The 16,876-nt window shown below is 47.5% G+C and overlaps 2 protein-coding genes and 1 long non-coding RNA gene across 5 annotated transcripts in view; all 3 read right to left on the bottom strand.

Moving 5' to 3' along the window:
• Nucleotides 1–17: 17 nt before the first annotated feature.
• LOC126985272 (uncharacterized) lies at nt 18–9,767 on the bottom strand. 2 transcript variants are annotated; one of them, XM_050839905.1, is made up of 15 exons: nt 9,551–9,767; nt 9,074–9,253; nt 8,769–8,880; nt 8,182–8,310; nt 7,300–7,423; nt 7,067–7,192; nt 5,910–6,041; nt 4,657–5,522; nt 4,013–4,143; nt 2,974–3,084; nt 1,914–2,012; nt 1,342–1,475; nt 808–985; nt 142–469; nt 18–69 (listed from the first exon to the last, which is right to left on the bottom strand). In XM_050839905.1, exons 1-14 carry the CDS (start codon nt 9,764–9,766, stop codon nt 344–346), a joined length of 2,664 nt encoding a protein of 887 aa, XP_050695862.1. In that variant the 5' UTR covers nt 9,767; the 3' UTR covers nt 18–69; nt 142–343. The 2 variants fall into 2 exon arrangements, with proteins under 2 accessions (XP_050695862.1, XP_050695861.1); XM_050839904.1 differs by lacking the exons at nt 18–69; nt 142–469; nt 1,914–2,012 and having other exon boundaries at nt 837–985; nt 2,978–3,084.
• On the bottom strand, nt 6,112–7,050 carry LOC126985281 (uncharacterized). 2 transcript variants are annotated; one of them, XR_007738457.1, is made up of 3 exons: nt 6,586–7,050; nt 6,361–6,490; nt 6,112–6,267 (listed from the first exon to the last, which is right to left on the bottom strand). It is a non-coding gene; the product is annotated as an uncharacterized LOC126985281 (long non-coding RNA). The 2 variants fall into 2 exon arrangements; XR_007738458.1 differs by having other exon boundaries at nt 6,112–6,304; nt 6,398–6,490.
• A 1,587-nt stretch (nt 9,768–11,354) lies between the features above and the next one.
• The window catches only part of LOC126985268 (uncharacterized), a 6,448-nt gene continuing 926 nt past the window's right edge, over nt 11,355–16,876 (bottom strand). The window contains exons 2-8 of the mRNA XM_050839901.1: nt 16,512–16,653; nt 15,892–16,337; nt 15,187–15,343; nt 14,417–14,516; nt 14,020–14,115; nt 13,019–13,287; nt 11,355–12,735 (exon numbers count right to left, since the gene is read on the bottom strand). Coding sequence (XP_050695858.1) covers nt 11,655–12,735; nt 13,019–13,287; nt 14,020–14,115; nt 14,417–14,516; nt 15,187–15,343; nt 15,892–16,337; nt 16,512–16,653 — 2,291 coding nt within the window. The 3' untranslated portion in view covers nt 11,355–11,654. The remainder of the gene's footprint in view (nt 12,736–13,018; nt 13,288–14,019; nt 14,116–14,416; nt 14,517–15,186; nt 15,344–15,891; nt 16,338–16,511; nt 16,654–16,876) is intronic.

Below are 16,876 nucleotides of genomic sequence, written 5' to 3'. Positions count from 1 at the left end.
CCTCACAGACTTAAAGGGCAATTGTACCATATGATACTTTACATGTACAAGAAAAATATAGTCTTCCACCTCCCTCACAGACTTAAAGGGCAATTGTACCATATGATACTTTACATGTACAAGAAAAATAAAGTCTTCCACCTCCCTCACATAGACTTTTCCTAACAGAACATAAAAGCAATTGTACCATATAACGTTTTCCCAGTACGACATAAACATCCACTTCCATCATGACGTATCTATCCTATCTATCCACCTCCCTCACATAGACTTTTCCTAACAGAACATAAAGGCAATTGTACCATGTAACGCTTTCCCAGTACGACATAACCTTCCGGCCCCCTCACGATGTATCTATCCTGATCGCCCGGATGCGTCGGTTGTCCAGGAGGATGCAGGCGGCCTCGTTGCTCCCGCCGCAGTAGTGGGACGACGAGAACACCGTCATGAGCTGGCCGCCCTGCTGGATCTGGGGGCAAAGCGTTCTTACTGGGGTGTTAACAGACTTTCACGATCAAACTACCAGACATATTCACTCATGCTGCAACTGAGAACGAGAGGAAGGGAAAAATACACCCCCGGAATGAAGGAAAAGTGATTAACATTGCCAGTGAGGAAGATTAAGTACTGGTGGATTGTGAGTTGTGTCTTGTCTGTGTATATCTGAAGGCTGTTAGCGGGTAAGGAAGGTGGAGTGGGTGTGTTAAGAGATACATAAGGAGGTAAATATATATTGTGTGTGTCTCTGAAGGGCCTAGTCAAATACCTTCGGAGCTACAGGACAAACGACGCAGACTCCGTTCATACCTCAAAGCCCGACTGCTTGACCTCATGTGCCCTGACCACGTGAGTCAAGCCGTTCTTCTGCAGGAAACTGACAAAGGCCGTGCGGTTGAAGACGCAGGCCGTGTTTCTCTTGGCGTTGTGGGCAAACCCGTGATTCTGGGACAGCTGCTCCACCACAGTGTCGGTGATGTCCTCTGGCCTGTGGAAGGGGACGGAGTGGTGGGTGATCGAATGATACAGTGATGGGAGAATGGTCATGTCTTCTGGCCTAAGGGAAGGAACTGGGTGGTGATCAAATAATGCTGGTAGACTTTGGGTAGTGAGTAAGGAGAAACGACAATTGGTTCTTGGTCACACTTACAAAACGAAGGTGGGAAGTGGATTTGAAAGCAAGTCAACAAATGAATGAATAATTAAACAAGTATGGACAACCTATATTAGGCTATACAAGCACCCTCTTACATGAACAAAGGCAAAGGTTACTGTAGATCATCCCAGCGACTCAAAATACAGCAAGACCCTCGGAGCAAGAGAGGAACAAATCTGTGGTCTTACGCGATGGGGTCGTTCCACATGACCTGCCACGCTAAGTCACTCTCGACCTCGGGGTTCCGCAGCGGGCACGGGATCTTCTCCAACTCGCTCAGGCCGCCCTCGATGTTTGGAATCCCGCCATGTATACAAAATATCTGCCGGGGGGAAATAATAATATATAAATAAAAAATAATAAGACAGTCCGAGATTTGTTTCCTCGGACGTAACTAAGCATGTGTTGTGTTATTTTTGACGTTGAGAAGTCACTGCGATTATTAGTTCAAGGGTAGAAATAACATGACAAGCCAAGGATCAATATCTGCCGGGGGAAAATAAAAAATAAAATAAAGAGATAACGTCTGACAATTATTTCCTCGGACGTAACTGAGTATGTATTGTGTTATTTTCAGCGTCGAGAAGTCACTGCGATTATTAGTTCAAGGGTAGAAATAACAAGACAAGCCAAGACTCAATATCTGGCGGAGGAGACAACATTACTGAAGAAGGAGAAGACGATGAAGAAAAAGAGGAAGAGGAGACCAAGACACCTCACCATCGCCACCACAACACAGGTAAACGCCTCGTCAACTCACCTGCTCGTCAATCACCGCAGCGAGGGGCATGTGATCAAACGCATTATTGACGGCCTCCCAAACACTCTGTCCCAAGCTTTCCCCAAATTTACTGAGACACTCGCTGCAACACAAAGCAAGCCAATCAACACAAGCTGGGGGTGGGTGGAGAAGTGGAGATACATAATAGAGTCATCCGCGTAACACAGCACGGTAGGCGGAGAAGTGGGAATACATGATAGAACAGACGGAGTAGCTGCAGAGGTGGAAATACATAGAATAGAGAGGAAATACATAATAGAAATAGAAATAAAAATACATAATAGAGAAGAAATAGAAATACATAATAGTCATTTACGTAACACAGCACGGAGAAACACCCACAAGATCGAACACCCTTGAGTCAACTGAGTGCAATCTGAGCTTAATCTAGGCATGGGGTATTGTGTTGGTTAGGTTGGTATCACTGGCAAGTCCACCCACTGCTACCAACCTAACCAACACAACACCATGTCTAAAGTTTTCAATGTTAGTTAAGTTGGTATCACTGGCTAGTCCACCCACTGCTACCAACCTAACTCACACAGCAACACCATGTCTATAGTTTCCAGTGTTGGTTAGGTTGGTATCACTGGCTAGTCCACCCACTGCTACCAACCTAACTCACACAGCAACACCATGTCTATAGTTTCCAGTGTTGGTTAGGTTGGTATCACTGGCTAGTCCACCCACTGCTACCAACACAACACCATGTCTAAAGTTTTCAATGTTGTTTAGGAAGCTCACAGAAACCACAGAAAAGCTCTTGAGAGGATTATTTACAGAACACATACACCCACACCCACACACTCAATTTACAAAGGAACGCACACACACACACATTGCCGAGGTAAGTCTTCGTACACAAGGCCTTCCCAAAACCAAAGAAAAGCTCTTGAAAGGACTATTTACAGAACACACACACCCACACCCACATAGACTCAATTCACAAAGGAACACCCACCCATCCACCCACACACACACACACACACACTGCCGAGGTGAGTCTTCGTACCCAAGGCCTTCCAGCAGGACCCGACACTTGCCTGTGGAAGGTGAACACTTTCTGGATGTCCCGCACCTCATGGTTCCCTCGCAGCATGAAGAACTTGGTGGGCGCCTGCAGCTTCTGGGCGAACAGGTACGTCACCACCTGGAGAAGTAATAGATGTTAACCTGGTAGCAGCGATGGGCCAAATTTGTGCCGTGATATCAACCCCCCAAAATAGATGATACATAATCTGATCACAAATGCTTTGATATATATTATGAAATGGTTTGTGTGAGGGGTGATTTTCTTTCATTTTTTCTCGCTTGGAGGGACCATTAAGAAACATGATCCCTGCTTCTACTGGGTTAACCCCTTCACTGTGGATTTCCTGCAAGAAGACATCACCAAGCTGCCATATTTTCTGAACTGCTAAACTATTTCTTATCCTTATCCTTTTTAACTGCTGTCCTATCCATCTCAGGTTCTTGTCATTCATATCCTCCTCCTCCTCCTCTTCCTTGTTCTAATTCTTCTCCTTCTCTCTATCATCCCCCTATCTTTAACCCCTTCACTGCGCATTTCCTACAAGAAGACATCACCAAGCTACAGGAATGGAACAAAAAGTGGCTGCTACAATTCACTGAAGGAAAATGTAAAGTCCTGCACCTTGGGAGGGGATATCCAGCACACCAATACCACATAGGAAACACTCCACTATCCACCACAGAGGCAGAGAAAGACCTGGGAGTGTGTGTTACCAAGCTACCAGTGAAGGGATATCCAGCACGCCAATACCACATGGGAAACACTCCACTATCCACCACAGAGGCAGAGAAAGACCTGGGAGTGTGTGTTACCAAGCTACCAGTGAAGGGATATCCAGCACACCAATACCACATGGGAAACACTCCACTATCCACCACAGAGGCAGAGAAAGACCTGGGAGTGTGTGTGACCAGGCTACCAGTGAAGGGATATCCATCTTCAACCCCTTTCTGCAACCCGGCCAGGAAAGGAAGGAAGGAAGGAAGGAGAAAGAAAAGGAACGAAATGAAAATGAAGGAAGAAAGGAAGAAGGGACAAAAAATACCTCGATCCCAAACTCTCCTCTGTCCACGTAATCACCCAGGAAGAGGAAGTTCGAGGGCGTCAGGTGGGGTCCAATCCTCCATAGCGCCTTCTCAAAACATATGAGATCCCGGTAGTTCCCATGAAGGTCGCCTGTTGGGATGAAGTTCGGGATTATAATATATAGAAGGAGAAGAAGAGGAAGCAGAAGAAGAAGGAGAAGGAGAAGATGGAGGAGGAGTTTTGTTACACAGCATGAAACATATAAACAGAGGAAGAAAGTAGGAAAAGAAATGGACAAAATAAAGAAGGAAGGAAGGGAGGAAAAGAAGGAAGGAAGGAAGGAAGGAGGGATGAAAAAAAGGAGAGGAGGAAGAAAAGGAAGGAAACGAAAGAAAGAGGAGGAGGAGAAGGAGGAGGAAAAAGAACATGAAGAAAAGGAAGGAAGAAAAAGAAAGAGAGGAAAAAGAGAGGAGGAGGAAGAAGAAAAAGAAGGAAATGAAAGAGGGAGGAGGAAGAGGAAGAAGAAAAGGAAGGAGAAGAATGAGAAGAAAAGGAAAGAGGAAGAAGGAGCATAATGGAGAAAAGGAAGGAAGGGAAGGAAAATACAAAGCCCAAAATACCACAAACAGTAAAGAAAACAATCTCATTAAGGGGGGCACTCACCTAGTATGTAGCAGGGGGAGCTGAGAACCAACATCCTCGGCTCGCTTTCGAAGATAGCACGAATACCAGCACAGAGCGAGATGATATACTGACCGAGCTTCACCAGGTCCACCTCACCCCAATCCAGAGGCGGCTTATCCTTCCTGCCGTGCTCGAAGAAGCGTAGCGCCGAGACGAGCTCATTCGGAAGCGACTTGGTGTTGAACGCGTCCACTGAGAGATACCGATCGAAATGCCGTGCCGTCCTGCTAGCTGAGACCATTGCTGCTTTGTCCAGGGGTATTGGGGACTCCTCGACATCAAACCCAGTGTCCGAGACCTCGCCGGCGCGCTCCATGTCCAGGAGAAGTTGTGTATCAATGATCTGGCCGGACCGTCGGACCTTGACAGTGTGTTGTGCGAGGGTGTAAGGGCGGCTAGCAGGGCTCTGGAACGCGCCGTCGCTCAAGGGAATGGAGGCTTGGGAGTTGCTGCTTAGAGACTGCATGTGGGCTTCCATCGGCGCCTGGTCCACCTCCATTATGCCAACACTACCATCGACTCTTTTATCGCCATTCCCGTCCTCTGCAGTGTGGTTGTTCTCTGGTTTCGGTGAGTCGTTGGTAGTGTTGTTAGTGGAGGGGACCGGGCTACTGGCGTCCTTCCTCAGTCGCTTCAGGCTCCGCGGCGACCCCTGGCTCTTGCTGAGGGAGTCCCGCTGCTGGCTCTTCCGGCGTGCGCTGATGAGTCCGTACTTGCAGACCAGGTGAGGGATGATGGCAGTGGAGGCGCGGAACAGCAGCGACGTCCCGCGAAACTGCAGCGTCCCGATAGCGCAGAGGAAGGACTCCAGACTGACGGCTTTGCTCTCGGACGCGGAAAACACCCTGCAGGACACAAAGCGAAGGATTCTTAGGTCAGGAGGATGTGTAGCGAGGACTAAAACCTCTCTTTGTTTTTTTTTGTTTTGTTTTTGTTATTTTTGTTGCCCTTGAGCCGTCTCCTTTGTTGTAAAAAAAGAAAAAGAGAAATAAAAAGAAAAAATGATTGAAAAAAGGAGGAAATAAGGTAAGGACAAGCTTTTTTTTTTTTTTTTTTTTTACAGCAAAGGAGACAGCTCAAGGGCACAAAAAAGTAAACATTAATAAAAAAAAGCCCGCTACTCGCTGCTCCTAAAAAGAATCCAAAGAGGCTGTACTCACTCAGGAAGAAACAAGGGAAAGACAAGCTGTACTCACTCAGGAAGAAACAAGGGAAAGACAAGCTGTACTCACTCCATGGCAGCCTTTGTCCTCTCCTTGAAGACCCCAGTGGTGAGGTCCTGGCCTTGATATGTTGCCACGTCCCTCACCAGGCGCTGAACATCCTCCTCCTTCAGCACGTTGTCATTGTCCCGATCATAGACTCTGCGACATGGAGGTACTTAATACTCGCTGTGTCTATTACCTCAAAACAAAAGAGCATCATAGCTCCCTCTTGCAACCTAGATATGGACTTGCTCTCTCTCTTTCCTTACTTACTAATCGTTGTGTCTATTACCTCAAAACAAAATAGCATCATAGCCCCCCCTTGCAACCTAGATATGGACTTGCTCTCTCTCTTTCCTTACTTACTAATCGTTGTGTCTATTACCTCAAAACAAAATAGCATCATAGCTCCCTCTTGCAACCTAGATATGGACTTGCTCCCTCTCTTTCCTTACTTACTAATCGTTGTGTCTATTACCTCAAAACAAAATAGCATCATAGCCCCCCCTTGCAACCTAGATATGGACTTGCTCTCTCTCTTTCCTTACTTACTAATCGTTGTGTCTATTACCTCAAAACAAAATAGCATCATAGCCCCCCCTTGCAACCTAGATATGGACTTGCTCTCTCTCTTTCCTTACTTGCTAATCGTTGTGTCTATTACCTCAAAACAAAATAGCATCATAGCCCCCCCTCTTGAAACCTAGATATGGACTTGCTCTCTCTCTTTCCTTACTTACTAATCGTTGTGTCTATTACCTCAAAACAAAATAGCATCATAGCTCCCCCTTGCAACCTAGATATGCATTTGCTCTCTCTCTTTCCTTACTTACTAATCGTTGTGTCTATTACCTCAAAACAAAATAGCATCATAGCCCCCCCTTGCAACCTAGATATGGACTTGCTCTCTCTCTTTCCTTACTTACTAATCGTTGTGTCTATTACCTCAAAACAAAATAGCATCATAGCCCCCCTTTGAAACTTAGATATGCACTTGTTCTCTCTGTTTCACACACACACACACTAACAGGGCAAACAAAATAGCAATGTCCCCCTTGAAACCTAATGATATGTTCTTGTTCTCTTTCCCTTTGCTTCTTAACACAACAAAATAGATGACCTTCCACACACACACACACACACACACACACTAACAGGGTGAGTTAAGACCGTCCGAGCCTCACTTGAAGATGTATCGCGACCTGATCTCCCCGGGTCGCTTGCCGTGGGCCGTCATGGGGTCCATCGCCACTATACCCTGCACGAAGTCTTCAAGGGAAAGCTCTCCAGTCTGCTGTCTATCCAGGGCCCTGAGGAAATAATATAGGGAGGTAATAGAAGGCCTTTTTTTTTTTCTTTCTACTGCAATTACAGGACATAGCTCTTTCTACTCCATCCGCCTTGTCCCCTTCCGTACCTGAAGATGTCCCGTTCCATCCCCAGCCAGCCCAGGTCGATCAACAGCTGATTCACGTCGGCAAAGCACGCGGTGATGTAGGGGTAACTGTACCGCACGAACGCCCCAAAGATGAGCTCGATGTCTGGGGGAGAGGAACGGAAAGCGGGAATGAACAGCATGGAAACGGAAGATGAATTGGATGAGAGGAACAGGAATGGAATGAACAGGAAGGAAGGAATGGCAGGATAAAGAGGAATTGGAAGAGGAACAGCGTGAAGGCGCCCAAGATAGGATGTCTGTGGGGAGAGGAACAGAAATGAACAACAGGGAAAAGGAACATAAACTGGAGGAGAGGAACAGGAATGGAATGAACAGGAAGAGAGGAATGGCAAGATAAAGAGGAATTGGAAGAGAGGAACAGTGCGAAGGCCCTGAAGATAGGATGTCTGTGGGGAGAGGAACAGAAATGAACAACAGGGAAAAGGAACATAAACTGGAGGAGAGGAACAGGAATGGAATGAACAGGAAGGAAGGAATGGCAGGATAAAGAGGAATTGGAAGAGAGGAACAGCGTGAAGGCGCCAAAGAAAGGATGTCTGTGGGGAGAGGAACAGAAATGAAGGATGAATGGGAGGGAAAGGAAGATGAGACAGAGGAGGAGAGGAACGGCATTGGAATAGCACAAAAAACAGGTCAATAGGAAGGAAGAAAAGCCAAAAAAAAAGATGATTCGGTTGTCTTCCATGCCACAAAAAAAAAAAAAAAATAAATAAATAAATAAATAAAAAAAAAAAAAAATAAATAAATAAATAAATAAATAAAATAAAATAAATAAAATATAAAACAATATAAATAATAAGATTCACAAACACAACAAGCCCCTCAGCATGGAGTCCGCACCTTGTTCTCTGTATCCTGGCGACCTCAGCAGCTCCTCCATCGTCTGTCCCTCAGCGGCCCCCTCATGCGCCTGTGTTGTGTCGCCTCCCTGCCACAGCATCCCTGGACTCACCTCCCTCAGCTGCGCACCTGTGACGGATGAGAGAGCGCTGTGAAGGGTGGTTTTCATCTATGTAATTGGGCCAAATTTGTGGCTTTACCGTATTGCAGCGACGGGCCAAATTTGTGGCTTTACCGTGTAGCAGTGACGGGCCAAATTTGTGCCATGATATAAACCCCCAAAAATAGATGATGCATAAACTGATCACAAATGCTTTGATATATATTATGAAATGGTTTGTGTGAGTGATGACTTTTTCTCATTTTTCTCGCTTAGGGGGACCGTTAAGAAGCATGGTCCCCGCAGCTACTGGGTTAAGCAAGCACTCACGGAAGCACTTGGCATACATAGAAGAACCAGGTACTGAGGTTTGGCAAGGGTGTGATATAGTGACTCTGGTGACCTTTCCCTTGACACTGGTGACCTTTCCCTTGAATCTGATGGCCTTTCCCTTGACTCTGGTGGCCACTCCCTTGAGGCGACCCACCTGGCACTCTACAGGCGATGCGCTCCACCAGCCCCACCACCTCGCGGCGCTCCACGGAGGATGTGCGCAGCTTCTCCAGGCTAGTCTTCTGCAGCCCGGGCCCGACCTCAACCTGGGAGATAGTGCGTAAGGGAGGAATTTAACTAGAAATAAATAACAAATAAATAAATAAAATAAATAAACAAATAAAATGAAACAAATACAACACAGCAAACACAAATACGAAACCCAGCAAATAACAAAAAACAAAAAAAATAAAAACATTACCCCAAAACAAGACAGCGAACACCAATCACACGGCTCACCTTGCTCCAGGCCACAGCGTCGAGGGGGAAGGCAAAGACATAGTGCTGGTAATGGCGTGCCGTGAGGGGGTCGAACACCTTGGTCACCTGCAGCAGCTGTGGCAGCCTGGGGGGCGGGGGGAGGCCAGCTGCCGCCGCCGCTATGCTCTGGGCCAAGGCTGTGAGTGAGGTGTCCCGCGCCTGTGTGGTATGGGGTCAGAGGTTGTATTGATAATGGATAATGTGGGATTAGTGTTATTATTGGTAGTAGTAGTAGTAGTAGTAGTAGTAGTAGTAGTGGTGGTGGTGGTGGTGGTGGTGGTAGTAGTAGTAGTAGTAGTAGTAGTAGTCGTAGTCGTAGTCGTAGTCGTAGTAGTAGTAGAAGTAGTAGTAGCAATCTCCCAGCATCACAATCCCTCACACTTATATATCACACACAATCAAAGTCTCACAATCAACAAAACAAAGAAAATCAAGGAAAAATCAACAAATATTCACCTTGATCGTTGTCGTGGTGATGGTGTCCCCCTCTTCATCTCCCCCTATCTTCTTTCTGGGGAGTCGCAGCGGCCCCTCATCACCATATATTAACACCTGCACCCCTCCGTCAGCCTCCTGCAGGTACACGAGCACGGAGATCACATCAGGAAGCATCACAGGGAAAGAATTTGCAGGACATTTTTTCTTCGCCCTCCCCGCCTCCCTTTCCTCCATCCTTCCCAACGGTGCCAAATCATCCTTGTTTTGATTAATATTTGACACTAATACCTACCCAAAATCATCAGTAATTAAAGATTTTGACAAGAAATATTAATGAATCTGGTTATTGGGGTACAGGAGTGAGTTTATGGGTCGGAAATTGGGATATATGAGGCAGTGTTCGACAATTTGGCAACATCCATTTCCCTCTCTTTATTTTGACAAGCTTTTGACACTTAATCATTGCCAAAAACTATCAGTAATTAAAGATTTTAACGAGAAATATAAATAAATCTGGTTATTGGGGTACAGGAGACAGTTTATGGGTCGGAAATTGGGATATATGAGGCTAAGTTCGACAATTTGGCAACATCCATTTTCCTTCCTCTGATATCTGTCCATGGCTCTGGCTTCAACTTAATTTTAACCTCATTTATGCTGATTTTGATATGATTTGCTTGTTATCTATGCTTAGTTTTATCTTTGAATGGTTGAATGCTTGATTTTCTTATGGTAGCGATCCTTTAAATGTCCAGTAAGAAGGTAAAAAGGGATATTGTAATGTGTTTATCTCATTCTGGTTCTGACTTCGGCTTCCTCTTATCAGCTTAGGTCAAATCTTATTTCCTTTACTTTCTCTTATCTTTATCTTGTTTCCTCCTCCTCCTCCTTATTATTTCTTTAACATAATGTAAGAATGGGCGAAATAAAAGCAGTAGTAGACATTATTTTCTTTTTTAAACTTGAGCGTTCGAAACAAGATAAATTATTAGTAAAAGATGATGGTGGTGACGATATGGAGATGATAATGGGTGCTAAATAATAATAGAAATAATAATAATAGTGATGGTGATGATGAAAATGGTGTTATGGAGTTGGTGATGATGGTGATGACGGGGGTGGTGATGATGGGGATGGTGATGACGGGGGTGGTGATGATGGGGATGGTGATGGTGGTGATGATAATGGCACAATGGTTGGGTACTGTTGTTGTTCTTCTTTATAATACAACACCGAAACTCTCTCTCTCTCTCTCTCTCTCTCTCTCTCTCGGACATCTACGTTCTCTCTCTCTCTCTCTCTCTCTCTCTCTCTGTAATGTTCTCCCTTCCTCTCCCTATAAAATCACATCTCTCCCTTCCTTTCTCCCTCTGACAAAATCCTCCTCTCTCTCCCTCTCCTTTTCTATCTCTCCTTCCTTTCTCCCTCTCTCTCCTCTCCTCTCTCTCCCTCTCCTTTCCTTTCTCCCTCTGACAAAATCCTCCTCTCTCTCCCTCTCCTTTCCTTTTCTCTCAATCTCTCCCTTCCTTTCTCCCTCTGACAAAATCCTCCTCTCTCTCCCTCTCCTTTCCTCCTTTCCTTTTCTCTCAATCTCTCCCTTCCTTTCTCCCTCTGACAAAATTCCCCTCTCTCCCTCTCTCCTTTCCTCCCTTCCTTTTCTCTCAATCTTCCTTCCTTTCTCCCTCTGACAAAATCCGCATCTTCCTCTCCCTCTCTCCTTTCTCTCAATCTCTCCTTCCTTTCTCCCTCTGACAAATCCCCTCTCTCCCTCTCCTTTCCTCCCTTCCTTTCTCCCTCTGACAAAATCCTCCTCTTCCTCTCCCTCTCTGTAACATTCTCCCTTCCTCTCCTTTCCTCCCTTCTTTCTCTCAATCTCTCCCTTCCTTTCTCCCTCTGACAAAATCCTTCTCCTCCTCTCTCTCCCTACAACATTCTCCCTTCCTCTCCCTCTCCCTCTCTCCCTTCCTTCCTCCCTTTTCTCTCATTCTCTCCCTTCCTTCCTCCCTTTCCTCTCATTCTCTCCCTTACTCTCTCCCTGTGACACAAAATCCTCCTCCTCCTCTCTCCCTCTCTGTAACATTCTCCCTTCCTCTCCCTCTCTCCCTCCCTTCCTCTCCCTTCCTCAGGTCACAAAGTCTGGCTCCTCCTTGCTTCTCACAGTCCGTCCACTCCTAGTCACTTTGGGAGGAGGCAACCACAGATACCCCTCCTCCTCTTCCTCTTCCTCCTCCTCCTTCTTCCTCCTCTTGACAGGCCTCACCACTGCCCTCAACTTCCTACTCCCTGAGGCTTGTGGTCTAGGAGGGGATGAGGTCAGCGTAGGATGCGTAGGACTTCCAAAAACAGCATCATGGGCCGCCCGTAGGATGCTTTGAAGGACCTCCGAGTCTCTGAAGTCCTTTGAGGCAGCCCAGTCATGTAGCTTCTTGATGAGGTCTTTGGAGGATACAGGATGGTCTAAGGATGGGTTGTGGTCTGCGTCCTTGGTCTCAGGGGTCTGGGGGACTGGCAGGCCGGTGTGAGTCTGTATGAGGATAAGGGGCTGCTGGAGAGGGGCTGAAGGGGCTGTTTTGGGCTGTTGAAGGGATGAAGGGGCTGGTTTGGGCTGGTGAATGGTTAAAGGGTCTGGTTTGAGGGGCTGATGAAGATGTGAAGGGTCTGGTTCTTCCTTGAGTGATGTGATAGGTGGACTGGGTAGGGTGTCAGGGATATGTGTTGGGTCTCCTTCCCCTGCCAACCCTGCCAGACCAAGGAACAGGGCGCCAATGCAGGGTGTCCCAAGGGCGTCTGACACACACGTACACACACACGCACCATCGCCGGCCCCTGTCACACACACACCTTCGCTATGGAACACCACACACATCCCCCCTTCCAGAAGATAACTCCCTTGCTGCAACGCCTCCTCTGCCAGCCTCTGCCGTTCGTCCTGTAGCGAGGGGCCCTGCCGGAGCTGCGCCAGGGTCGAGACCAGGCAGAGGTGCACGCAGGGCCCCGCCAGGGTGAGACAGGGGCACTCACACTCCATGGTTGGCAGGGTGATCCGGTAGGAGGTCTCGAGAAGGGTGTGGCAGGGGACGTGAGCCACCCACTCCCCCTGCCAAGTTACGAGCTCCCCCCATCCCTGTTTGAGGAGGCTCCTGGCGTGCTCCCCTGCAGACCCTTCCAGTAGCAGGGACATGTCTAGCAGGCCCTCGGAAGCACTGGAATGGAAAACAGGAACTTAGTCTCTCTCTCTCTCTCTCTTGGATTCTCTTTTTCAATCATCATTTTATCATTATTTTTCTTGTTTTTTGTATTCTTTTTACTCTCTCTCTCTCTCTTTTATCATCTCTATCATCACCATCATCTCTCTTTCTCTACTTCCTCATTCTATTTCCATCATCATCAAACTCACCATCCCTTCTCATTTTTAAAACATTCATACTCGTTCATCATCACTATCCTCCTCCTCATCATCATCACCCATCATCACCCTGGACTCACTTCTTCCGCTGGGTCACGTTCTCCGCGATGAGCCTCAGGAGGTCGGGCAGCTTCCTCCGGCTGTGTAGTCCCTTCAGGAGCTGGTGCGGGAGTCTCAAGAAGAACCTCTCGTACATAACAGACCGGGCTTTGGTTTCCCACACTCCCGCCCTACCGAAGTCACACCACAGGGCGGGACACGTCAGCCAGTCAGCCCAGAGCATGTCCGTGAAGCCCTCAAGCCCGCCCTGCTCCCCAAGGCCGGCCAGACCCTCCATCAGTGCGTCCCTCTGTCGGAAGGATGAGTGAAGGGATGGATGTGTGTGTGTGTGTGTGTGTGTGAATGAAGGTTGTGTTTTGTGGTTGATGAGGTTGAATGAGTGTGTTTTGGTTGTTGGTGTAATTGTTTGTTAGTGTGTGTGTGTGTGTGTGTGTGTGTGTTTCTGATCTTCTTTTGTCTTTCTCTTCATCTGTAGGCCTATCGATTTCTCCTTCTTTTTCTCTCTAATATAATCACCTATTTTTTTTTTTTACAGTTTTACTTCTCTCCCTCTTCTCCTCCTCCTCTTCTTCCTCTCTTTCATCACTTCTCTCTATCTATAATCTTACTCCCATTCACATCCCTCCTCCTCCTCCTCTTCCTTCTTCTTCTCTTCCTTCTTCTCCTCCTCCTCTTTACAACTACTGCCTCAAAATCACTCCTCCTCCTCCTCCTCCTCTTCCTCTCTTCTGTTATGCCTTCCTCATGAGAGCTCAGCATATTCTTCCTCCTCCTCCTCCTCCATCTTCTTCTTTCCCTTCTTCTCCTCCTTACCACAACTGCCTCCCTTCCATATCACTCCTCCTCCTCCTCCTCCTCCTCCTTCTATGCCTTCCTCATGAGAGATCAACATATTCTTCCTCCTCCTCCTCCTCCTTCTTCTTCTTTCCCTTCTTCTCCTCCTCCTCCTCCTCCTCTTCCTCCTCTCATGTCAGCTCCACATACTCTTCCTCCTCCTCCTCCTCCTCTTCCCCTTCCTCACCGTGCTGCAGCCCCTCAGCTCCTGCAGGCACTGAAGTAGCATCCTCCGCAGGTGTGGGTCATCGGACACCTGACTCTGCAGCCATGCGTGTACCTGCTGGGGAGAGAGGCAGAGAGCACGTACACACACACACACACACACACACACACACACACACACACACACACACACACACACACACACACACACACACACACACACACGAAGAAATGAGAAAATGTGATGAAATTATAAAAATGTTGCTAGTCTTTTTTTTTCCTTTCTTTTTTCTTTTTTTCCTTCTATATTTTCCTCTCTCTCTCTCTCTCTCTCTCTCTCTGTCTGACTCACTCTATCACTCTCACTTTCACAGGTCAACAGGTAAAGTACAGGTAAGAAGGTCACCTGTGCAACTTACCTGGGCCACCTGGTACCAAGGGATGAGGAAGGTGGTCTCTGGAAGCAGTGTTGCCAGAGCCTCAGAAAAACCCTTCAGCTCCTGGTCCATTAGTACGACTCTGAGGAAGGGAGAGAGTGAGAGAGTGAGTGAGTGAGTGAGTGAGAGAGTGGGTGAGATAACAAGTACCTCTATCCTCCCTTTCTCTCTGGTATAAATTCTCTCTCTTCCCTCCCTTCTTCCTTTATCTCCCTTTCCTCCCTATCTGTTTCCTTTTTCCCCTCATGTAAGCTCCCTTCCTCCTTCCTCTATCTCCCTTTCCTACCTATTTGCTTCCCTTCTCTCCCCTCACATAAGCTTCCTTTCTTCCTTCCTTTACCTCCCTTTCCTCCCTATCTGCTTCCCTTCTCTCCCTCACATAAGCTCCCTTCCTCCTTCCTTTACCTCCCTTTCCTCCCTATCTGCTTCCCTTCTCTCCCTCACATAAGCTTCCTTTCCTCCCTATCTGCTTCCCTTCTCTCCCTCACATAAGCTCCCTTTCCTCCCTAAATGCTTCCTTTTCCCCCTCACATAAGCTCCCTTCCTCCTCCCTTTCCTTTCTTACACAAGCTCCCTTCCTCCTTCCCTTTCCTCCCTACTGTAAATAAGAATAAGACAAGGAATAGAAATGGCAACAGGAGAAAGAAGAAGAAGAGGAGGAGGAGGAGGAGGAGGAATAGAAATGGAAGCAGTAGTAGAAGGAGGAAGAAGAAATAGACAATGAGGAAGAAGAAGAAGAAGAAGAAGACTACCTGGGCATGAGGGGGCAGTGTGTCAGGAGTTCCCGTAGTGCTTTGGTGAAGGTTTTCGGCTCATCATTGCTGGTGATGACATACGCCCCAGGGTGCGCGCCGCCCCCCCCGTCGCGCACTGCTAACACATACACAGCACACCCATACTGACGCAGCCCTGGAGAGAGAGAGAGAGAGAGGAATTTTGACACATTATCACATATATACTGTCACATCCCTAGAGAGAGAGAGAGAAGGGGTGTAAGACTGAAACACACACATATATACACACTCACAAACACACACACACACATACACGCACACAAGAAGAGAGAAAAACACACACACACACACATATTGACATACGAGGAAAGACTAAAGGAAATGAACTTAGCAACACTAGAACAAAGAAGAGAAAGGGGAGACCTAACGCAAATCTATAAATTATTGAGCAAAATGGAAGAAGTAGATAATGAGGAGTTACTACAAGAAGAAGGAATTACCACCAGGAGCACAAGAGGACATAGTAAAAAGTTGATGAAGGGAAGATGCTTGAGAGACATAAAGAAATATAGAGGTTTGGAATGGACTAAGTGAGGATGCAGTATCGGCGAGAAGTGTGCAAAGCTATAAGGAAAAGTTGGATAAATGTAGATATGGAGACGGGACCACACGAGCTTAAAGCCCAGGCCCTGGAAAACTACAACTAGGTAAATACACACACACCTTCATAGTTCCTCGCAATACACAGCACCTCCTCCCCGAATCGCACCATCACATCCCTCATCGCATCACTCTGCAACACCACAACTAGCGGCCGCGGGGACGGACCAGCAGTTGTCCTCGTCTGATGGAACACACACCACTCCCGCAGCTCCCCCCTCAGCACCCTAGTCGCACCGTCCTTCCCTGGGGTGTCGTACTGCCTCGTCTTCCTCCGGGGGGCTTGACTGGGGTGTAGGGATCGCTGGAGACGCCGTAGGGAGAGCGCGATTTGCTGGATGTCTTGTCGTGTTGGGAAGAAGCGCCGATTGTGGTGGTCGCTGTAACCCTGAGTCTTGTTCCACTTGGCGACCTCACCCATGACCTCGCTGACCCGCATCCCCGCACTCAGCCGCCCCTCGATCATGAAGCGAAGGGAGAGGTCAATGCGGCTGACGCGTGATTCCTCCCTGTTGATTGGATGATACGACTGAGTAATGGAATGATTGAAATGGTAGAAGTTCCATCCATTTCCTTTCCCCCCCCTGACCCCTTCCAGCTTAATCCACCCTCCGTCTTTTCCTAGTCTCTTCCACTCATTCCACCTTGCCTATTCACTCCCTTCAACCTCTCCCCCTCCTTGCCTGTTGGTGGGGTCATGTCCGTTGTGTGTGAGACGCGATCGCACGACACAAGCAGTCACAGTGGCTCCCTCTTCGAACAGGAAAGACACGTATGCCGAACATCCATTGGCCCGCGTCTTGGTAGGGTCCCCGCTGGAGTTGCCTGATGGAGGGGATGAAGGGGAGGGTGTTAGAGAGGAAGGAAGGTGTTAGAAATAGAAAGGAAGGTGCCATGAACTCCCTCCTTCACTCCCGGACACAAGCTCCCCAACTCTCCCTCCCTTCTTTTCCTCTCTCTCCCTCCTTCCCTCCCTGACACAAGCTCCCCAACTCTCCCACTCTTCTTTTCCTCTCTCTCACTCCTTCAATATTACATATTCTCCCTT

This window comes from Eriocheir sinensis, chromosome 59, assembly GCF_024679095.1.
Source record: "Eriocheir sinensis breed Jianghai 21 chromosome 59, ASM2467909v1, whole genome shotgun sequence".
NCBI classification, from domain to species: domain Eukaryota; kingdom Metazoa; phylum Arthropoda; class Malacostraca; order Decapoda; family Varunidae; genus Eriocheir; species Eriocheir sinensis.
The sequence above is the reverse complement of the archived record's forward strand: the minus strand, read 5'-3'. Positions and strand labels throughout refer to the sequence as shown.